We start from the raw sequence: 25,516 nt of genomic DNA on the forward strand, positions 1-25,516 counted from the left end.
AATTTTTCCCGGCAGTTCGTTTCAGATCATCTGTCCATCTCATAGGAGGTCTGCCTCTGGGTCTTTTGTGTTCGTATGGTCTCCAGGTTAGAATTGTTCTGTGCCATTTGTTAAGATCGCTCCTAGCTACATGTCCAGCGTATTCCCATTTCAATTTTAGTGATTTTTGTACCACATCGGTGACTTTGGTTTTCTGTCTTATCCATGTGTTTGTTTTTCTGTCCTTAAGTGATATGCCAAGCATTGCTCTTTCCATCGCGTGTTGAGTGGCTCTGAGTATGTTCATATTCTTTTTTGTGATTGTCCATGTTTGTGCCCCATATGTTAATATCGGAATAATGCATGCATCAAAAACTTTAGATCTAAGATGTAGTTGAATTTGCTGATTTCTGAGTATATAGTTCAGTTTGCCGAATGCTGCCCATGCTAACTTTCTTCTTCTTTTTATTTCTTCCGTTTGAATTTCCCTATTTAGTATTATTTTTTGTCCTAAGTATATATATTCTTCAACTTTTTCTATAACTTTGTTGTTTATTATTGTCATCGTTTCTTCGGAGTGCATGACTTTTGTTTTGTTTAAATTCATTTTCAGTCCTATTTTAGAAGATTCTGTGTGTAGTTCTGAAAGCATGGTTTGCAGTTCTTGTAGGTCAGTAGCTATCAGGATTATGTCATCCGCAAATCGTAGATTACTGAGATAGCGGCCATTGATGTTTATTCCCTTATATTTCCAATTTAGATTTTTAAAAACGTCCTCCAAAACTAAGGTGAACAGTTTGGGTGATAGAGTGTCTCCCTGTTTGACTCCCCTGTTTAATGGTACAGGGTTCGTGTATTAATTTTCATTTAGGTAGTATGTAGCTGTAGCTTGGTTCATAGTTTCTTTTATTAAGTTAATATATCTGCTGTTATATTATGTCTATTTAAATTACGAACCAGCCTTACAACTAAAGGTAGAAAAGGCTTAGGACTAAGTAAGTACCTAAGTAAATTACGAACTGGATCATCAAATAATCTTATTTCATCTGTTTTCCTATTAAAAAATGAAATAAAAGTTTCAGATTTTTGTGAATCGGTTATTAACTCATTTGAAAAAATTATGTTTTATCAAAATATTTTGGTGTAAAAAGTATTAAAAGAGTCACGTATAAACTAGATTATGCGCTTAAAATATGGGAGAAAATATCAAAAAGAACTTTTGTTGTATGTTGAGCATGTTTTGATTTGAAAACGGCAAACCTGACCATGTCAGTCGAAATAACAAACAAAATATCGAAAATCGTTATTTATTGATATGCAGTTTATGTGCTCAAAATATAGAGAGGGGAGTCACCAAAAAGTGTTTTTTTATTTTTCAAATTGTGAATACACGAAAATATAATTATTTCGGAATTTGCCAAAAATTACTTACATACCTAACCTAATTTTTTTTTTGAAAAATTCAAAAAATTTTATCTCAATTTTAATCCAAAAAATCTGAAAAAATCAGGATGCTTTTGAGCATGACAATGTATGTTCAAAATTTTTTTCAGATTTTTTAAAGCAAAGGATCGCTCAGTAAACGCCAAAAATATGAGGGGGCCCACTAAAAATGGATTTTTTCGAATTTTGAGGAATTTCCGGCGAGAAAATGGCAAATCTATCTTCTCTATTCAAAAGAGTGGACAAAAATACACTAAAAAAATTATTTCGCAGCTAGCCAAAAATTATTTACATTATCTACATTATCTACAACCTAAAAATTGTTTGAAAAATTCAAAAAATTTTCCTGAGCTCAATTTTTATCCAAAAAATTTGAAAAAAATTATTATGTTTTTGGGCATAACAATGTATATTCACAAATTTTTTCACAGTTTTTAAAGCAAAGGTTCGCTCAAAAAAAATTGTTTGCGAAAAAACACATTTTTTGCGATAGGGGACACCTGGGGCCACGTAGGGAGCTAAAATTTTGGTTAGGGGAGTTTTTAGATATGTACTTTCAATTGCCCTATCCCAATTAAGAATCGAGCAGAGTGCAGATTTTGCCATCTTATCCGGCTATATCCTTTGACGTGTACAAAATGTATGGTTTGTGACATGATACTATAAATAACAAGATAATATATTGCACATCCGGAAGTCGTGACGTAAATGGAGACCGGCAAGTTCGTAATGGTCCGTATTCATCCGTAATGTCCGATTACTTTGAATTGTTCGCGGTTGTATTGTATATTTTATCTTTGACAGTTATTTTGACTGGAATCTCGACACTAATTTTTTTTCGAATATGTACTTTGAAGTTTAATGTTATTTTGCTAATTGAATAATTTCATCACATAATGCATACAAATCCCATTTAACTTTAACAAGAATTTAAATTCAACTTCCGATCTCCAGTTACGTCATCAATGCGCGAACTCGGACGTATTTGCGCTACGGGAAAACACTATCTCTTTATTTATAGTATCATGGTTTGTGACACAAAGCACAATTTGACATCAAATTTTAACCACAGATCATCTAAAGTGTTCTGTGATTTTACCGTGATAATTAAGAAATTTGACGAAATAAAACATGTCCTAAATAGAACATGTTCTATTTCGTCAAATTTCTTCATTTTCTTTTTATTCGCGGCAAAATTGGATGTAAAATTGTGTTTTGTACACGTCAAATTTGACCTTGAAGAAGTTGGTCAATTTATTGTTGGTGTAATACCCGCTTTGCATCAACAATAAATTGATAAAGAAGAACGAAAGTAAATTGCAAAATACATTGTTGTTTATTGGAACAATTATTAGAGCCACTGGCGTAACTGAAGATTGGGGGGCCTCCCGCGACATTTTTTGTGGGCCCCCGTATTATAAACATTTACTAAAATATGTGTAAATGACAATATTTGGCCTTTCTTTAATAAGTCTTCGTCGGTTCGTGTTAATAGATTTTTTGGGAATAGACATGAAATCCTATTATAACTTCATGTCTCTTAATCCGACAAACCTAAACCTATTAGTAAGTTGTTGCAATATTATATCTAAATTTACATTGAAAACATTAACTTCACAACTTTTTTTGCTACAAGTTATTTTTTAAATAATTATTTTTAAATTTTTTAATTTTTGCTTACTTGTTGAAAGAACTGCACTTGGATCTGAAGAAATGTGTAGGAATCGGTACTGACTTTAATAATACCTACTTTAATAACGATAAGTTTTGAATGTCTTTATGATACTCAAAAGTGTGTGAAAAGTGCCTTAAAACAGAATATTGTAACTCTAATTTTTAAAAATTACCCCCTCACCCTCCGGTACACCTCCCCAAAAATGTTCATGGCCCCTCCCGAAAATCGGCCCTGGATCCGCCGTTGAAACTCTGCCGTTTCAGATTGCAGAAGTTTTGATGTTAGTTGAATAAAGTTACTAAGTATTTTAGATTGAATAGTAATGTTAACGGCAAATTCAAAATTATTCATATGTTCTAATAATGCATTAGCTTCTAATTTTTCATAATTTTTTGATAGCAATGAAATTTTCGTTAAAGATTTCATTACTTGTCGGAAAGCTCGACGCAAAGCCATAACATCATCATGTCTGGATGACCACCGGATTTCAAATAACATTTTTAAGGTTGGCAAACGCGATGAAATCAAAGTGATAATAGTACATATACCTATGTAGTACTTACCATCTTCTAATACTTGCACTAAAAAAACATCTAATCTCATAATTATGTCGTAAAAAAACTAACTCTTGCACCAGCAACGGCATCATTCAACACTATAGGATCAGATTATGGGATGCACATGAAGATAGGAAACTGTTTTTTCAATGTCAGTTATGCGCTTTTGGACGCCTGAATCTGAATATACACCACTCATAACGCTTGCCCCATCATACCCCTTTCCTCTGCAGTTGTGTACGGAAAGGTGCTTTGATTGTATAAATTTTAAAATTTCATTTAACAGGACCTTCTGCACTTTGGTCTAATATGCAAATAAATTCCAAAAAACTTTCAACAAGTTCTGTTTTGGAAGGTAAATTATTTTCATCGCAAGTTATTTTTACATACCGGAAAATAAAACTAAGCTGATCGTGCTTTGAGATATCTTGAGTGGTATCAAGAATTATTGAATAAAAACAATTTTTTTTAATTAAATTAATAAATTTGTTTTCAGTTTCTTGAGCCAGCAAATTTATAACTACGTTTTGTATTTGGTGGCTCAAGTAATTTGTTTAAGTTATGGTTTTTTCATCGATTAATTTAGCTAAAACAGGATCATATTTAGCTAGTAAAAGATCCACCGACAAAAAATTACCTTTTTGGGATTCACTTTCATCTAAACTACCAACATGCCCACGAAACGCTAAATTGCACCTTGCACCCGGAAAGAGTAAGAGTTACGACAATTACCCGCTTCATTACTTTCTTTCAAATATTTCGATGCTTATTAGGAAAATATGTTTTGGTCCCCAATTTAGAGAAAGTAGAAATATTAAGCTTGAAGGCTTTAAGGGGCCCCTCCTAACGCCGGGGCCCCGCCTTGCGGGCCTGTCAGCTACGCCCCTGATTAGAGCCATTTACTTTCGCACTTCTTATGTTGCACACTGCACACTAAAATATGCGTTGTTGCGATAATCCAAGACAGTCGTATATTCGTCATAGATAAATAATATATAGTAATTACCGGATATATAGTGTATATTCGTGGAATAGCCATAGCCATAGAGAAATAAAAAGAAGTGTTAGCCCATAAGTACAAAGTAAAAGTCTACACAGGGTTGCCAGATGATATTTTTTCAAAAATGGCAATTATTTTTGGCAAAAATTCCCTAGAATTTTTGCCTAAGTTTCCCACAAAGATCTCCAGACCGAGCGAGTCTCGTAAATTGCACCGCTTCGAGCCACGCTTCACGCAACCGTATTTGCGTACTTGTGTTTTGAGTTTTTTTTTTTTAATTTTATTCTGGCCTTCTCGTTCAGAACCTTTAGCCACGTAACTACATATAAAATTATTATTCTTCGTTCATAAGTATAAAATTGTCCAGTATACACTTAAAAATAAAAAATAAATAAAAAATAAAAAAAAAATAAAGCTTACAAATAACAATGCCTACGTACTATGTTAATAAATACAACTATATTAATTTTTTTTTCACTACGGTAAGAACTAAAAACATACATAGGTTACAAAATAATATAATTAATTACAGTAAATATCTCATTCATACATTACATAATACAAAAGAAATACCTATTCATTCAAACGATTAGTTTTACATTCACACTTTTAATTTAATTTTTTGAAGAAATGTCATAATTAGTTTAAAAATTTTAATGTCATCCACACTTAATAGCACATTTAAGTCTAGGGGAGTACTTAAACCTGCTTTCAGCAATTCTTGTAGCAGCCACATACCTACTTGCATTGAGATTTAAGGGACAGTTAAAAAATATATGATTTACATTAGCTATGCTAGTTCCACAGTCACATCTGCCTGTTGGGAGAACTCCGATTTTATGTAGATGCTTCGGGAAACATCCATGATCTACTTTTAATCTTAGGATGGTCGACACTGTATTTCTACTTAGTGCAACAACTTTGTAAAATTGGTTAACAGCTACTGTTAGTTGTAATTTAAACAAATTAGTGCCTGTACTTTCACCGAACTGAATCCAACGTCTATCCCATTTACATTTAATATGCTGTTTAACGTATGCAAAAAGATCACATGTGTTAAGTTCTTCAATCAATATTTGAGGGTACTTTAGTGGATTTTTAGCTATTGAATCCGCAATACTATTACGTAATATGTCTGAATGTCCCTTAACCCACACAAATTTAACACTACTAGTAATTGTTGCAATATTTTTAATATAAATATATTGCTGTTAATTGTGACTTTAAAGTTTTGTAATGCATTTAATACTGATAGTGAATCACTGCACACAACAATTTTGTTCCATTGTTTCTCACAACACCATTCAAGAGCTTTATATATAGCACATGCTTCGGCGGAAAAGATGCTGGATTGATTATTTAGAGTAAATACTTTTTTGAAATTTATTTTTGGTACAAAGTAAGCACTTGTTGTACAGTTTACTGATTTTGACCCATCTGTATAGATCGTGTTTTGAGTTGTATGGTCGTGTTCTGGTCGAGTGGAGTTATAATTTACCAAATTTAAATATAATCGTTTCTACTGATTCATAATATGTATACTATAATATAATATATTACAGTGTTTAAATATTGCTAATATTATTAAAGTTTTTAACATTGTATTTTAATATACTTTGTTTTATTAATAATAATATTACCTAAGTATTAGTCCTGTCGCCAGGGGGGTACAACGGCCTTCTTAATTCAGATGGACTTACCCAAGTTTTTTTATGTATTTTGGCCAGTAGAATACGAATTTTTTTGGGTAACAGTTGATCCGGATGTCGATAAGATTGTTATAAACAAAGAAGTTGAGGAATTACATAACAGCGATTTCTCGCAAAACAAAACATCTTTTTGTATTTTTTGGGTCACTAACCAAAAAATGTTCCTACAAGTTTTTTCGTAGGATGCATAGTTTTCGAGGTAAACGCGGCTGAACTTTCAAAAAATCGAAAAATTGTAATTTTTGAACCCGAATAACCTTTGAATAAAAAATAAAATAGCAATTCTGCTTACCGGCTTTAAAAGTTTGAGTCAAATTATATCTGTTTTGAATATTTGCATTGCTAAAAATTTATTTTTTGATTGTTAAAAAAAGCTATAAACACATAGTGTTTCCCGTGCCTAATACATGCGTTTTAATCAGTATAATAAATTTTTAGCAATACAAATAATTAAAACGATTAAAACCAATATAATTTGACTTGAACTTTCAAATGCGGTAAGCAGAATTGCTATTTTATTTTTTAATCAAAAGTTATTCGGGTTCAAAAATTGCAATTTTTCGATTTTTTGAAAGTTCAACCCCGTTTATCTCGAAAACTATGCATCCTACGAAAAAATTGTAAGAACATTTTTTGGTTAGAATGGCCCAAAAAATACAAAAAAATGTTTTGTTTTGCGAGAAATCGCTGTTATGTGATTCCTCAACTTCTTGGTTTATAACAATCTTATATCGACATCCGGATCAACTGTTACCCAAAAAATTCGTGTTCTACAAGTCAAAATACATAAAAAAAACTTGGGTAAGTCCATCTGAATACAGGAGGCCGTTGTACCCCCCCTGACGACAGGACTATATTGCACCTTGTTCAAAAAAAGTTCAAGATAAAATACCGTGGTTTTTTTATATGAAAATGCAAAGCAAAATATACAATTTGCAGAGTATGTAAATGCTTGTTTTTTGATAAAATAATACAAATTGTATGTAGGTAGGTAGAGTAGCAAAGCGTTGAGTAGTTATAGCAAAAGTAGCTACGCCATCTGAGACACGATAAGGATGAAATTAGTTTTATATTTTCTTTTCTCATGGAGCATGCAAGATGGAGAGTTTTTTAAAATACGTAACAAAGCATGTTGTTTTTTATCTATGTTGCAAATATCAAAGAATACAGTGGGAGATATGTATTCTTTACAAATATGTTGGTTTTTTTTCAAATTACAAAATATGTTGTTTTCAATACAACTACCTAATTGTTGTTATTATTTACTGAGCATTTAGAATTTTAACTAACGCTCGATTTCATAATAAAGTTAAAGTGTGTGTTACCTTAAAAAATGCAATTGTTACAGTTAAAGAAAACTTTAAATTTAAAGTCCACTTTAACTTTATTAATATAAAATCGAGCGTAAAGGCCGCGTCTCACCATCAAATAATTTGATCAAACAGTTTGAGCAAACTCGGGAAGTACGTCAAAGTGACGTCACAATTGCAGTTTTTTTGAAATTCTAAAAATCTGTGCTCTCACTATCAGTCTAGTTTGATCAAATTTTTTGAATTGAGTTGTCTAACTTGTTTGTACTTTATTTAAAATTAAAATTTTTCATTATTATCCACAATGAACACTCAGGATGTGACGTCACTAACTGTCACTTTCAGTTTGCTCAAACCAGTTTGATCAAATTATTTGATGGTGGGACGCGGTCTTAAGAAATTTTATAAACTTTGGAAAATAGCATTTCAAAAAAAGTACTGTATAAGTATGCTGTATTTTTTATTTTTTCTCAAAAAATAAAACAAAACTTATTTTAAAACATATATTATATACTGACACATAAAAAAATAAATTAATTTTGAATTAAAACTTTTGCAGCTAGCATATTGGCTTCTTCTGAGGACGGCTTTTCCAATTTTGAACTTTTCTTTCCCTTTTTAATTTTTTTTGTTGGAAAAAATTTCCTTTGGGGTATAATTTTTTTATTGAAGGGTATTCTGGATGTGGATGGAAAACCAAAATTGATATCTTTTTGATTTTTTATAGCATCTATGGTGGGTTTTATCGGGACTACATATTTTTGTACAGCCTTTAATTCTTCGAAAGAAACTAAATCATTTATTTGCCCTGTTAGCTGTAAAATTAATTTTTCCTTAGCTTCTTTCAGAGAACTTTCCTCATCTCTTCTTATTTTGCTAACCGCACCTATTAAAGCCCTTTTCTCGTCATCGCATTAAATCACCAGGTTGTCAGCATCACCTAAATAAATACATAAATAAAATAAAACAAAAGTTTAAATTATAAACCTCAACACTAAATAAATAATTTCTCACAACGGTCAAAAACCACACTTAAAAGTTTTAGAAATTCACACCACAGAATTAGCCCAATAAATGACCGTTTTGGAGTGTAATTTCCATGCAGGGGCAACTCCCACTTGCATGAAAATTTGGATTTAGGTTCTACTTACCCTCCACTTCAAAGTTGAATTTGTGCCATTGGTTGCTTTTACTTGGGGGGTGACATATACCCCTTCTCGGGGGGTGAAAAATGCGTGTTTAAAATAAGGCCGGAAATGGATAAATTGACTTATTTTAAGCACCTTTTGTTCTATAAAGTTTTTTCCGTAAGTCAATACTTTTCGAGTTATTCGCGATTTAAAATGTTGATTTTTCGACAAAAAAACTACTTTTTCAGACCGTTTTTCCCAAATAACTCAAGAAGTAAACATTTTATCGAAAAAAATATATTTAGTAAAAGTGTAGCCTATAAAATAACGAAAAAAATGGTGTACCAGTAAAATCTACAAATTGAGTAGAAGCAAAGTTGTAGCTCTCATGAAAAATACGTTCTTATTCGTCTAATTCCAAATCGAATAATTCAACGCGAAATCACCGAAAAAAGAAGCGTTTTTCGGGAAAACCTTATTAACATTTTTAAAGTATGGAAAAAAATCTTATTATCTGGTTTTACAAAAATTTACAGCATCAAAAATAAACGAGTTACACTGAAAAAAAAAAAGTTGGGTCCTTTTTTGGTAAAAAAAATCGTGAAAACCTCCCTCTATTTAGCACCCTAAATGAAATTAATCGTTTATCTTTACATTTATTTTAACTGTATGTGTATTGTTTATATGATCTGTAAGTTTGATTGGTTTGAAGTGCTTATTTTTAATAACATTTGGTTTTATACTAAAAAAAATTTTCTAAAAATTTTTGAAAAATTTCTTTTTTTTCAAAATAACTTAAAAAGTATTAGTGATAAGAAAAATCTTAGAGAGTAAAAAAATGTAGGTTTTGCTATTATAAATATGCTAGTTTCATTTTGTTTCTCCGTAAGACAAAAATTGGTTAATATATGGCTGTTCAAAATTTGCATACACTCGTGATTAGTGACCCATTCAAGCTTTCTCAATTATAACCCTTTCAAAAATAAACACTTTAAACCGGTGAGACTGAAAGATTATATAAAAATAGATAGGTAAGTAAATTGTTTGTAAAGCGGTAGCGATTAATTTCATTTGGGGAGCTAAACACGACGAGATTTTCATGATTTTTTACAAAAAAAAGAGGGCCATCTTTATTTTGAGCGTAACTCGCTTATTTTTAATGCTAAAACTTTTGTTAACAATTAAAACAAAGCTTTTTATAAACACTTTAAAAAGTTCAAATGGGTTTTTTCTGAAAAGTGCTTAATTTTTCGGTGATTTCACCTTGAATTATTCGATTTGGAATTAGACGAATAAGAACGTATTTTTCATGAGCTACAACTATGTTTTTATTTGATTGATAGAGTTTACTGATACACCATTTTTTTTTTATCTTTTATAAGCTACACTTTTGCTAAGGATATTTTTTTCGATAAAATATTTACTTTTGAGTTATTTGCGAAAACCGTCTGAAAACGTAGTTTTTTTGTCGAAAAATCAACATTTTCAATGACAAATAACCCGAAAAGTATTGACTTAAGTAAAAAACTCTATAGAACAAAAGTTGCTTAAAATCAGTCAATTTATCCATTTCCGGTCTTATCTTGAACGTATGTTTTTTCACCCCCGAGAAGGGGTGACTGTCACCCCCCAAGTAAAAGCAACCAACGGCACAATTTCAGCTTTGAAGTGGAGGATAAGTAGAACCTAACTCCAAATTTTCATGCAATTCGGAGTTGCCCCTGAAAATTACACGGTGTCGCCGAATTTGCCGTTCATTTACTGGGCTAAATCAAGTTACTCAAATCAAAGAATACTAACACACCCACTAGTGGGTGTGTTAGTATTCTTTGCTCAAATTTTCAAACACCTCACCTGACACAGTGTCTCAAGTACGATTGCGCGAAGCCGTGCAATTTACGAGACGCGCTCGGTATGTAGATCCAACTTAGAGCATGGAAAATTTTTCCCTCTCTGGAGATCTAACTGTTCTTCGAACGAAAGTGAATCCTTATTCTAATACGGTTGGTTCTCATTGAGATTTGACACCACTTGTTTTATTAGTGATTTTTGTGCGATTTCTGAGTGAAAACTAGCAATTTTTTTAACTCTTTATAGTGGTGATGTGTTCGGCTTACGGTTGTAAAAGCGACAGCAGCAGGAAAGAAGTGGGAATTACATTTTACAGGTAAATAAATATTTCTGTTATGTGTGCGTAGATGAAAATTCAATAAATACATTCTTAGATATTGCCTCTTAAAAGGTTAATAATTTGAAAATTAACACTTCAATGTACCTTATTACATAATTAAAATTACATGGTTAAGTTATAAAATGAGAAAAATTTACATGTAAAATTAAAAGTAACATAAAAAATCACCATTTTACCAGTGGTGTAGGTACGAAACGGTACGAAATAAATGAAATTATAAAATATATTGTGGCAACTTCGAAAATGGAATTAATAGCGTATATTGTTATTACATATTATTGACTTTTTTTGTTGTTAAACATTTTATTGCTTGATTTTATTTTGTTTATATGTAAAAAAATTATTTAAGAGCACAGGCGCAAATATTTTACGGCTATCTCTACTTTTTCTTTCTTTACACGGCAAATTATATGTAGTAAAGTTTTCACTGGTATGGATACGTACATAAACATTACTTGACAATGACATTGTCACCATTAACTTGAGATGACTTTTGAATGTTCTTGGATAACTGTTACTTGTATCATCGCGTAAATTATTAATTCAATTAATTAATATGATAATTTTTCACTAACTATGTATTCAGTGATTATAATAATTTATATACTATGCCATAAAAGATAATACTTAATCGAGAAAAGAGGAAAAGTGATTTTTTTAATAATATATTATTACTATGGAACGCTTAGATAAATTTTGAATATCTTTAACAACAAAATGCTTATATCACAATATATATCCTGGTGTAGTCTCTGCTTGGGATCTTCCATAAATAATAAACAATAAATAACTTTTTATTAATTTCACGTATTAAATTATTTAGCCAATACACTATCAATATTATTTAATAAACAAATCAAGATAACGAGCGATACACAATTATTGGATCAAAGCTAGCCGTGCAAAAAATTACGTATGTCTTGTTTTAATCTGAATTTTTATCAATTAATTTTGATTAACGTTATAAAACATAAAAAATCAGTCAAAACCTTTAACACAGAACTTTAATCTAAAATAAAAAGAATTAACACAATTATAAGTAACAATAATAAATAAAATCAAACAGGATGCTGTATATGTCCACCACCAACATCTCTACATAACCTAACTTTTCTTGTTAAGTTGACGTGCACTGCAAAGTTGACGTAAACTGGAAAGTAGTATATCTGAATTAAGAACAGACATGCACTGTATATCTATCTCTGTCGTTGAGAGCCACCTATGGTGACAATAATTTTGGATCAAACGTTATTATTATTCCTAAAGCCGTGTCAAATATCTAAAATTGCCGCTGTCTTGTCAGCACATTCTGTTCGACTGAGTGCGTTGTACGACAAAAATAGCGAATATTCAATTTGGAAAATATTACCACTGACATGGTGTTCATTTTTTTTTTCAATAGGGCTTTTCATGGATTGTCATTTGTTTCGAGCTTCTGTCATGTGTCACATATATATTAATATATCTACGTCATACGTCTTTGGATTGTATTATTGTTATATACCAATAACGTATGTCGTAGATATATTAATATTATGTGACACATGACAGAAGCTCGAAACAAATGACTGTGAATGAAAAGCCCTATACTGAAAAAAGTAATACTTTTGAAAAATTTAAACGCAGAATGAAAGACTAAATTATTACCGAGGGCTGAAAGTCCCTCAGAATAAATAAAAAGTTTCTTTTGAATGAGATCTTTGAAAATAAAAATCACACTAAATTGTCCCTTAGTTTTTCACCCCTGTAACTTTTTTCTCAGAATTCTAAAAATAAATCCCATTTAAATATAGTATTGGAGCCGAAATTTTGCGACCTATGTGAAATAAAGATATCTATCATAAATCAATAATTCAAAAAGTTTGCTTTCGTCAGATCCCCTAATTCCTAATCCTGTTTTATTTTGAGTGGGTATAAAAGTTTAACATACTAAAATACTGTTATTTGTTTCAATCTTTCTATGTAAGCCATAAGTCGACTTTACACTACATGATTTATCATGTGATTTGTCATATGATTTTTCCCATGACGAGCCGCATGACAATGCTTATGACAAAACGAGCCAAAGAACAATGCAAAATCATATGACGAATCACACAGTGTAAACATGTAAATTCCACTCCATGACCAAATCATATGAATCATGTAATGTAAAGTCGACTATATTGTGTAATTAATAAAAATAGAAAATTGAACTAAACCTGCGAGCAATATTATTTAATTATGTAGTTTTATATAGTTTCTTCTGGCCTACGCGATACGCCACTGGCACTCGTGTTTGGTTCTAACTTGGTTTTGGCACAGTATATAGGCACAGTATATAGGTTTATACAACAAGCAGTATAGTCACTTGCCGTGAAGTACGTTATGAAAAAATGTTCCATTTTTCCCACTGCGCATCGAGACCTTGCAGCCGGACGCAAGCGCATAACAGCGTGTGTTATACTGCTCAACATTATTTTTGATACACTGCTCGAAAATAAATAGGACAAATTTGAAATAGATTTTTCGAAATAAGGAATACTTTTCTACAATTAACGTTTACGAAGCTCTTGACAATTTATCGATAGTTTCATAAATAATTATTACTGTTGTTCTGAAGACTAAATGTATCAGCTTTAATGGATTCATTGAGATTATGTACCACTATTTTCAACTAAATTATTTTTTCTATATAAACAAAATTTTGGTCTAACAATGGGCTCTACTTTATCTTCATTGGTCTTCTTCTTCTAATACTTACTCCACTAATGAAGGTTGGCTATAACCACTGCAAATTAGTTTCATTATTAGCGAATATATTTATGGATTTCTAAAGAAATATTGTTTTCACTCAGTTTTGAAAAAAATGTGAAAGCGTTGAATTATATACGTCCGTCTGTCCGTAAACACAACTACTCAGCCATTAAACCAGATAGAATGACAAATGAGGTGTCGGATGAAAGCTTATAATCCAATAAGGATGGTACTAAAGGTGAGATATTTGGCAAAGGACTTCCAGTTTTAAAAATGCAATCGGAAATACGGTTTTAAATTCTCCGGGATAGTACAAGCGATATATTATTCGACGCGCCGTAGCAAGAGGAGTCTTCCTTCTTGTAGGTAGGCTTTAAAGACTGTTTCTTCTTCAATATTAGCCTCCTAAATTGTTTAAATTATCGCACCATCTTTTTCTTAGTCTGCAAATACTTCTTCATCCATTTGGTGACTTATCTCGTGCTATTCGTACTATCCTATCCTCTGCCATTCTACTAATGTGTTCGTTCCACTCCAGTTTCCGTTTTGTCACTCATCCATTTGTGTCTTCTACATTGCATGATCCTCTTATGTTTTCGCATCTCTCTCTATCCAACAGACTTTTCCCTGATATTCGTCTAAGTATTTTCATCTCGGTTGTTTCTAGTAGTCGTCTCGTTTTAGATGTGTCAGGTCTTGTCTCTGCCGTGTATGTCAATATAGGTCTAATTGCTGCTTTATAGATTCTTGCTTTTGTGTCTTGTCTTAGGTGTTCGTTCTTCCAGATTGTGTCATTAAGAGATCCCAGCGCTTTACTTGCTTTTAAGCTTTGTTGTCGTACTTCCTCTTCAACATCTCCGTAACTGGGTATATCTATTCCCAGATATCTAAACCTTGCTTCCTGCTTTAATATTTTCCCATCAATTTCGATTTTACCTCGTAGTGGGTATTTAGATGTCATACATGTGTTTTTTCTGCTGATATTATCATATATTGATATTGTATTTCTTGGCTGTTGTATTGAAGATGTGTGTTAATCTTTGGAGATTGTCTTCTGTCTTGGCGATTAATGCGGCGTCGTTTGCATAACCTAATATTTGGAGTTTTTTGTTCCCCATTCTGTAACTATGATCTTTACATACTGCTTCTATTATTTCGTCCATTATTAGATACATTAAAGAGCAGTGGGCTTAACGGGTTCCATTGTCTGACTCGGCTTTGTACTGGTATAAACTGTGTTAGTTTTCCATTTATCTTTGCCTGTATTCGATTATGGAAATAGATGTTTTCGATGGTTCGTATAATATTGATTGGCATGTATCTTCTATACAGTAAGTGTAAGACGTCTTCGACTTGGATGCGATCGAAAGCCTTTGTCAGGTAAAACATAGATATGCTGTCTACTACAGCTAGTCTACGCTACAAACGCATTCAATATGCTAAGGAAAATGTGGTCTTCACATCAGATGACAATTAAAACCGTGAACCGCAACGTGAAGACTGTATTACTATATGGAGCAGAAACTTGGAAAGTGTCAAGAAAATGTATTGGACAGATGCAGGTATTCATAAATAAATGCCTAAGGAAGATTCTTAACATTTACTGGCCAAACCGTATATCAAACCAAGAGCTATGGACAAGAACTAACCAGAAACCTATGTATATCTAAGATAATATGCAAAAGGAAATGGAGTTGGATGGAGCACGCACACTAAGGAGACCTGACACAGACATAGCGAGGCAAGCCCTAGAATATACACCACATGGAAAGAGAAGACCAGGTAGACCCGTAGAAATGTGGAAAAGAAGTGTTGAAAAAGAAATTAATGGTATAGGGCTTTTCATTGATTGTCATTTGCTTCGAGCTGCTGTCATATGTTGTATAATCTGTGTATAATACTAATATACACAGAGATATGTCAACAATAGATCAGGCTAGTCATATGCCACTCAATGCATCGGGGTGTAACGCTGATATCAAGTACGGTGGTCTAGCTATCTTTGTCTGTCGTGCGAGTGTGAGCGTATCTACCAAGAGGTGGGAGTAATAGAACGACAGTTACACAGAGGCGGCAGCCATCATATGCTAGAGAGAGAAAGCTGAGCGCCAGTAGAGAGAGAAAGATAGACCACCAACCCGAACTGTTCTGCGTTACTCTATTTTTCGAACTGGCCTAATCTATTCTGTTATATCTATGAATATACACGGATTATACGACATATGACAGAAGCTCGAAACAAATGACTGTAAATGAAAAGCCCTATTGGGAAAACCTGGACAGAAATAAAGATCAGTGCAAAGGATAAGACAGAATGGAGGCAGACAGTGACGCCCTATGCTCCGCATGGAGTGAAGAGGAATAAGTAATTAAGTAAGTACTGGCGTCTACGCAGGATCTTCCGGATCTGAATCCTTGTGAGAAATCTAAAAATCGAAGTACTGATGTCTTGTCAAGAGCTAATAAGAAAACTAATAAGAGGACTTTTCTATAGAGGAAAAAAATAATAATACATTCGAATTATAAATTATATTTTGAGAATTTCAATTTTACAATACCAATTTTATTTTTTACAGATATATTCCCTACAAGCATTTCAAATTCATCCTTAAAATAAAGTTTAATAGGTACATAAAATGAACTTATAAATTTCTGTTTTGAAAGGATTGTAGATACCTACTATATACCTACTTAGATCTATACCTACTCAGCATCATATTGAGAAATCACAGAATCGTAAATATACAGTAATGAGCACTCACACTAATAACCGGCAAAATATATTAACTTGTGAGATAAAAAGAGATGAAACTGGTAGAAGTGGAACTTATCGTTATAAACGAATAAATTAACATAACCTTGGATAAGAGTTTTAACCTGCTAACTCCATTTTTCACTTTGAGTGATATTGGGCTAGTTTCTGGGTCCGTGTATTTTCATACACCACCACACAAACCCGTCGACACCAATGTAGTTTGGAAATAGCTATCTCTAAACTACAGTGGAACCAGCGGGCTTGTGGGACATGGTATGAAGGTACACAGACCTAGAAACTACCCCAATATCACTCACAGTGAAAAATGGAGTTAGCAGGTTAACACTCTTAGCCGACGATAACATTACATAGTTTCCCACCTTTAGATATCTGTGACATGAGTATTTTATAAAATTCTCCTGGCACAGTGACAGTTCTCATACTCATCTGATACGTCTAAAGGTGGGAAACTATGTAATGTAATGTTAATTTATATGTTTATATCGATAATTTCTCTCAGTTTCATCTCTTTTTACTTCAGAATGCATCCCATGTTTCCCATCTTTGGCGTTATATCCCATATTTTGCCTGTTATTAGCATGCTCATCACTGCATATTGGACTTTTTACACATAGTATCTTAGAATCCCTTGGAAGTAAATAATAAATCATGTACCTAGTTTTATTTTCATCAATAAATTCATGAAAGTATGACTGATGTTGAAAATTCATTTGACATACTGGCAAATAATTGTAATTCCTTCAGAGGAGATGTCCCTAGAAAGAATAACATATGTTTTATATTAAAATATATTAAAATCATATTGATTAGCAGAATAAATAGAGTTTTTAGGTTTAATTCTCCTCAATCACATAATTTAATACCAGATAATGTCGCCCTACTTCCATATGCTAATGACATAATTTTTTATATAACAGCCTAAACCCCATTTTGGACTCCATTCACATTAACCAATATTATCAGATATTCATGAATAGTGTCACCACAATCCTCTTTAACAACATACTATTCTTTCATAGATCTGGTCGTTATCACAATATAATCCCATATATACCAAAAATTCATGCTCGAGTGAGAAATTGGAAAGACAAGCAAAGGATAGGAAAGAGTGGAAGCTGATTCTGGAACAGGCCAAGACCCACCATGGGCTGTAGAGCCAATGCTGATACCTAAAAATGAACTCAAATATTTAGTGGTCTTTTTGTCCCGCAATCTTAACTAGAATAAGCATATTGAAAATATAATTGGAAAAGCTATTAAAGGCATGGCTGTGCTGCCTAGTAAGACCCATATAGATTTTTGAAGCATCTTTATGAAACCAGCACATAAACAATTATTATAGATTTAAAAATTAGACTCACTATGGATAGGGTAGTAAGATGATACAACGAATGCAGAGGTAACCGTCTATATTTGTTATCAATGGTTTCTAGGAACATGGTTTTTCAAAATAGATGTCAATGATTTTTAGAGTTTAGATAAAGACAGTAACGTACCAAATTCATGAAAAAAATTTACACTTTCTCAGAATCATCCAACAATTAATTTGAAACATATACTCATACCTTCAATTATATATGTCATAGATTCCCTTAAGGCACTTTTCCACTGGTTGTAACTTCTCAATAGATGTGCCTACAGAATTACAAAATTATCATTCCAGTTTAAGAAAGAACACACCTTTAACTTGAATGTTTAATCTCAAGACATATTTCATTTATTTTATTTTGCATTGTTTTGCAACCCGCTTTTCAGTATTTCTGCAAAGGCCTGCTCCTCAAGATGTAAAGTGCATATTTAAAAGTTAATGTAACAATATTGAGGACTGTTCATAGAAGTTTATCACATTGAACAATTTCTTTTCATTCTGCAAACCTAAAACGACAGCACGTCAAAAATGATGTCAATGATATTAAATAGAATTTACGTTCTTACCGATTTTCATCCATGGGCAACAGGAAGAAACTCAAATTTTTATGGTGCCTGGAATTTTGCCACATAAATAAACACACATTGCCTTTGGGTTAAATTCATCATAATCCCAATTCAAAATCACCAACCTTCTTAGAAAACTGGAGAAATACCACAGTAATGCATATTAAATTCGAAGTAAACCAACTTAACAATTGCAAAATATCAGAAAACAATAATAAATAACTCTAAATAAACAACTGTTTGTTTATAAGGTTATGTTTGGAATAAACATACATAAATAAACCAGGTCTACTCACTGTTGCCAAATGTCACCAATTTAGATAGTTACTTGTGATTAATTGTTTGAATACATTCAATCAATAATTAGAAAATATTATTTTTCAAATTTTATACAAGTGTGTACGTAAAGCATTTTACCATTTATGAATTTAATTTTCAGCTTTTTGAAAAAAATCGATAATCATAATTATTTTATTATAATTTTGGAATATTCTTTATCGGAATATTTTAAATCTTGCAACAGCAACATTTTCCTCCTAGTCTACTGCGCAGTCTGCTAGGAGTTTCTGCAAGCGCAGGAACCGCATAAAAACTAGAGTGAACTAACTGATTCGTATAAGCAAAAAAACTGTGATATAGGTTTATACAACAATTTCGAATAGCAAAAAAACTGTGGTTTTGGCTTCACAGTCTTCAGTTTCGTTCTCGTTGCGGTCACTCTAGGGAGAGGGTAAAAAGTTTTCCATACTCCGAGATCCAAGTAACTTGACATGACAATCGACAAGCAAGCCATTTCCCATCCCATATCCCATCCATGATCCCCCCATCCATTTCCCTAGCTTGCTGAAGTTGAAGTGCTTGCAAAAACCGTTCTGGTTCTGAAGTTTTTAAAAATTATTTACAAAGTGACAAAGTGATTTTATTTGTGTAAACATAAACTGAAATAACTGACAAATAAAATGGAAGTAAAACAAGAAGCTAGTGAGCAAACTTGTAAAACAGATAAAACCTATGATGATGATCTTTTGGATGTCTTCAAAATTGAAGTTAAAGAAGAACATAAGACTGAAAGTGTATACGAGGATTATGTGGTAGTCTTAAAAACTGAAGTAGAACAAGATGAACATAAATTTACACCATTTGAAGAAAAGCAAACAACAAATGAAAAAAGTAAGTAAATAATAATTATTATTACAAAAACATGATATAACAGCTTAATTATTATGTTGAGGAAGTTCATTATATGCTTAGAAGTTGGGTTGGGTTGGAGCTACATATAAAATGTTTGTATTTGATTTTAAATGTTTAACACATTCCCAAGACCAAGTTGGTCCCATAGGACCAACCCTTCTAGGGTAAGAATGTGTATACAGTGGAATCTAGATTATCCGTCTCTCCATTAACCACGGTCAGGGTACATACAGAAGTTGTATTGAATACATTAGCAATAATTTTAATGCAAAAAAAAAATAAAAAAAGTTAATTTGATTTGTGATGAGGACACAAACAGCTATCCATTGCTGACAGATAAAGAAATTGAAATGGCAACAAAGGCGGACCAAACAGATTCAGAAGCTGACACAGGCTTGGAATTTGACTGTAGCTATATTGATGAACCTATTGTAACTGACAAAAATTTGCGTAAATAATCTAGAGAAGCTGCATCGCATATGCCATAATTCATCGAGTGGTATTCTCAACAAGAAGAAGCCAATAAAGTAGATTGCATGATCTTATGCTGATTAAGAAATTCAGCCGTCGCAAAATGTGAAGCAACAGTAAAACAAACACAGATTTCAGAATATTTTAAATTGATTCTATTGTACGAACACAAATCTCTCTTATATTGTCAAACAAACCATACAAATGAAATTTGAGAGTTGTACTATGAATTTTTAATTTTTTTTATTGTTCTGTTAACCGTCTTTTCGATTATCCGTCATACCCTTGGTCCGGTGCCCTGAAGGATAATCGAGGTTCTACTGTACTTGCCAACAAATCATTACAGAAAAGCCTACCTTAATCATATTACAGTAGAAGCACAAAAAATAGTTGAAATATGCACTAAAATATGCTTTTATGTATTTTATGCATGTAAATAAAAAACGCAGTAATCCTTGTATTGAAGGTAGGTATTTAATTTATTTTATGCTAAAATCACAAAAAATATTTATTGAAATGTCTATTACATACATCATTATATTCATTTATTCTTTATATTCATCATCATCATCATTCTTTATTAAGTATATTATTACTACAGTTAAAACTATATATTATTAAATTTTGTTCTAAATTTTCTACAGAAAAACTGTGCCATCTGTCTGATAATAATAAATGTTCATATGCGGAAAAACTTCTTTCTACTTCACAAGAAGTTAAAGGAGCAAACAAAATATGGTATTGTTTATGGTTCTTTCTGTAAAACTAATTTATCTTCACAATGCCCCTTCTTAATAATATTATTTATTTGAATTATTTTGGAATATCCCTCATTTTATTTAACACTGTGCAGCATTTTTGATACACTTTTTTGGTTTCCCCAAGGTGTTTAATTTTTTCATTTAATCAATTGATACCTAATTTCAATATTTTGGTCTAATGAAATGTTTCGCTTTTCTAATTTACAAATTGATTCAGAAATATTTTTTAACGGTTTTTTTTTAAAACATTCACCATTTTTTGTAGCACATCTACATCGAAACTACAAATGACGTCTCTAATTCTCTAAAGGCACATAATAGGTCTGGATCCTGCATATGAAAAAAAAATTGATTAATAGCAAGCTGAAAATTTGTTAATGGCTTAAGGGTGTCTAGTTGGATAAACTTTGATATATGGGAACACTGGAACAGGGGCAGTTTTAATTTTGGAACAGGTTAAAAATTTGGAACGGTCACACCACGAAAACGGCACATTTATTTTGTCCGACAGAACAGACTTAAACTCTCCGAACAGAGATTAAACTGTCATGCAAAAATCAGACTGCTATTTATCACGCTATCACCCATTTGGTGATTGTGCGGCACAGCATCACTTAACAACAACAAAAATTTTTCTGTGAGTATCGGTTGAGTAAAAAAAAGTTACTCAGACATTCATTTACAAATTTACAAATAGTTACATGGTTCGTTTTTTTGCAACTCCTTAACGGAAACTAATATGCTAATACCAATAAGAGGTATTTCCAAGGGATATTTTTACCTAACTCGCTAAATTGTATTACTTATGTCCTCAGATGTTTGTCCATATTGTGATATATCTGAAAATATGCATTTTTAATAAATGTATATGCATATATACCATTTATCCAAAAAATGCAAATATGCACTTAATATTCATTTTGCATATTTCCCAAACTCTAATATTACTAATAATATGTTATATTATAATATTTATGAGTTGCGTTCCTGGCACGACTTTATTGAAAGATAGTTCATTCGATTATCAATCATAGCATGTAATCTGTCTTTAAAAAGACAACCACATGCAATGGTGACAGTAAAATTATTGTGTTAGTGATTCCATAGTAAATCACGAGGAAAACCCAAGAAAAAACCTCATGCATGATCGACATTGCAAGTATTTGGTCTTACATCCAGTTTACTTTCAAAACTGACACCAAATTCTGATTTTATATGTAAGTTATTTTAAATTATAAATAATATTAATAATACATAGATATATAAATAATTCTAAAATATAAATTACAGTCGGAAAAATGAAAGAATACCTATGAACGATCATATCAAGCACATATTTTGGATTTTCTGCCTTTTTCTATAAATAACAAACGAGAGAGATAGATTATTAACTATTGTCTACAAAGCAAAAACGTTATCCAAGACATACGCAGTTACATATTTATAATTGACAGAGTGAGACGGCGATACAATTGTTCAACGTAGTTATATTAATTTAGTAGAAAATTTAAAGTCACACTTGACTATTTCTGTACTTCTAATGTCATTCTTAGAAAAACATTCAACATCACTAGAGATAATGATTGTATAAACTACTATTCGAGTAATCGTGCTGGTCAACTATAATCTGACAAATTCAATTTCTGTCACTCTGTGGCGCCCCCAAAGTTAACAAGTTTTTAAAAAGAATGTTTCAAAAAAATTATTTTTCCCTAACTGTAATGATAATTATGAAGAAACCCTGGGGAGATTAATCACAAATAAGTGGCTGATTTTTTGGAGTAGGTTTAATTTAAGGGCAATTACCCATTTTTTAATTACAGGTTGTTACATTTTAAAAAAATCCCTTCTTATACCAACTGAACCGCCTATACTAGAGTAAAAAAACTTTCAGCGATTATCCATGTACTGGTGTTATTTACAAATTTGTATAATGCATTTTTTTCCATCCCCAAAAAAGAGGAGAATTAATAAAGAAAGTGATTTTCTTGGAATCCTTCACACACCATGCCCTTTATTAAAATATAACACAATAATATAACACAATGACCTAATTTATTAAGCCACTTACCACCTGTGGGAGTCATATGTTGCCCTAAAGCCACATCCATAGGAATTTTATCCATCCTTTGGATTTTAGGATGTTTATATTTATATAAGGCTTTTAGTATATTTGTAAAAGTGTAACGGTATAATATTTTCGCTAAGAATTTTTAGGCATTCCCCTCGAGTGTAGACAACCAGTTCTACCTTTCATACGTCAATGATAACGCCAACAATTAATAAAATTGTTGAATTAGGTGTACTTAATTGACATATTCGAAACACGGTCTCTTTGGTGGAGCATGTGTTTCGTTTTGATTTTCTATTTCTCTCTAAGGCCATGGTGCACGATTTTTGACAAACGAGTCGTTGTTGGGTGTGGTTCTTTGTCGAGTCTGGTCATCGGAGCTGTTACAAAAAGTGCATGGAGTAAAAGTGCCTATTAAGGCGATCAAAAATATATGTTTTGGATACGACCATATTTTTGGTGAAATTTTTCCTACCAATTGGTGATTGCTGTGGTAAGATTCTTAAGGAAGTGCTGACAATCTTTTGTTAATAGTGAATAGGAAAAGCCAAATTATTTTCGGATAAATTTGCTCCAAACCGGACCAGTTAAAAAAAAAGGATTGCATTGAAGGAGAAATAAAAGTGGAGAAATTAATTTTAACCCTGTGTTGGAAGGAAAACAGGAAAACATAGTAGGGGATGTTTTTTTTTGAAGTCACACGCTTTCAACAGGGAGGCCATTTGAGCGTCATGGCATGTCAATTAGATGGACTGTTGGACCTAATGGTAGAATTATAAGCCCCTACATAATCCGTTGTAGATATCATAGTAATCTGTGGAGGAGATTCAGAATTAAGTTTTTACATTTAATTTTATTAATTAAGTTATAGTTATGCTTTGTTTGAACTTAATTTTTTTGGATAGTATTAAGAGGATGAACTTTATTATTTGTTCATTTTTAATTTAAACTTTATTAAGAGGATGATCTGAGTATCTATTAATTTTTTTGCCGATGTTAGTAACTTATTTTTCATGAACAGAAACATATAAATTTAGGGTGTAATAGCCAGTTATTAATTTTTCTTTTTTTTTATTGCTACATTTATTTAAAATACACAGCATTTAAGGTTTTTAAAATACGTACATCACAGTTAAAATTGTAATGGGGCAAAGGCAGGAATTTTATTGGAATCTCTTTACCATGTTTAAAACTTTTTAAATATTTAGCGCTTACCTGAAGTTCGTTCGTGTTGAGGAAGGAACATCTTCCAGTCTTTGTTACCAGCTTTGTTGTTATTTTTCTTCTTGAATTTAGTGTATGGGGGAAATATATATGTATTTGAAATAGTGGATTTTAAGTTTTAATAGTTATATTTCTTTAAGATAATTTTGTCACTTTGAATTTTTTTTTAAATAATATTTAGACGAATTTGTCACTTAAATACTACTTGTAGTCACTCTTCTTAATTATTTGAGATAGTTAATGTCACCTAATCACTTGTATAGTGTATTTGTAAGAGACAACCTCGTAACCGATGTTAGTATTACATCTTAGGGTAATAAAAGTTGTATGTGGGTATTGTTCCTTTGCTTCATTTGGGGAATAAGTTATAGTTATCCGTTTGTACTGGCTGGCAATAAAGGAAGCTGGGGCCCAGGTATATTTAATCATTCTATTTGAATCCACCCTGCCACCGGTGAGTTAGTTTGGAGCCAGTATCGTTGAAGAACGATGTTTATATGTTTGTAGCCCTATAGGGGCTTTTTAAACTAGTATACCTTTTACCAGGACAAAAATGTTTTATTAAATTTTACTATTAAATTAGCGACCGTCATCGCTTCGACGAAATAAATTTTTGAAGTGAAAATTTCTTTAGGGACGTTGTGCACTTTTTGAATGGGTGAAAAGTATTGAATTAGGGACCGTCATCGCTTCGACGAAATAAATTTTTGAAGTGAAAACTTCTTTAGGGACGTATTGCACTTTTTGGATTGGAAAAAAAAATTAAATTAGCGACCGTCATCGCGACCATTATCGCTTCGACGAAATAAATATTTGAAGTGAAAACTTCTTGAGGGACGTTGTGCACTTTTTGGATGGAGAAAAAGTATTGAATTTGCGACCGTCATCACTTCGCTGAAATAAATTTTGTATGTATATAAATTATGTGTATGTATACATAAATAGCATGGGGCATACGCATCGCGTATATGATATAGGTATAGCACTTCTTTTTGGATGGAGAAAAAGCATTGAGCTCGTAATTTATATACTATAAGAAGTTTTCACTTCTGTCGGCACTCCCACGAGTGTCTTCAATTTTTTTTAATTTGTGCTATTAATACATTAAACACATATTTTAGTCTAACGCATTAGTTTTATCTATGCATCTGTCGTATTTATCCACCATAATATATTTGTTTTCTTATTCCCGTCACCCGTCATTATATTCCTAAACCATGGTCCTGGTCATTAAACAACAATACTGAACCTTTAGAAACTTCGACATCAGTGGATACATGTTCTAGTCTAAGTTATTAGTTTTATCTATGTATATGTCCTATATACCAACTTTATGTATGTTTTGTTTTCTATACTC

The 25,516-nt window shown here is 31.9% G+C and overlaps 1 protein-coding gene and 1 long non-coding RNA gene across 4 annotated transcripts in view; one reads left to right on the forward strand and one right to left on the reverse strand.

Annotated features, from left to right (window-relative positions):
- Window positions 1–16,244: 16,244 nt before the first annotated feature.
- LOC126887038 (uncharacterized) lies at window positions 16,245–18,682 on the reverse strand. Its single transcript, XR_007698933.1, has 3 exons — window positions 18,442–18,682; window positions 18,072–18,381; window positions 16,245–17,261 (listed from the first exon to the last, which is right to left on the reverse strand). It is a non-coding gene; the product is annotated as an uncharacterized LOC126887038 (long non-coding RNA).
- A 327-nt stretch (window positions 18,683–19,009) lies between these two features.
- Window positions 19,010–25,516, forward strand: part of LOC126887035 (zinc finger protein 227-like) — a 51,934-nt gene continuing 45,427 nt past the window's right edge. For 2 of the 3 annotated variants that reach the window (XM_050654345.1, XM_050654346.1), the window contains exon 1: window positions 19,010–19,611. In XM_050654345.1, coding sequence (XP_050510302.1) covers window positions 19,401–19,611 — 211 coding nt within the window. In that variant the 5' untranslated portion in view covers window positions 19,010–19,400. The remainder of the gene's footprint in view (window positions 19,612–25,516) is intronic. The other variant, XM_050654344.1, reaches the window with a different exon arrangement.

This window comes from Diabrotica virgifera, chromosome 6 (assembly GCF_917563875.1).
Source record: "Diabrotica virgifera virgifera chromosome 6, PGI_DIABVI_V3a".
NCBI lineage: Eukaryota > Metazoa > Arthropoda > Insecta > Coleoptera > Chrysomelidae > Diabrotica > Diabrotica virgifera.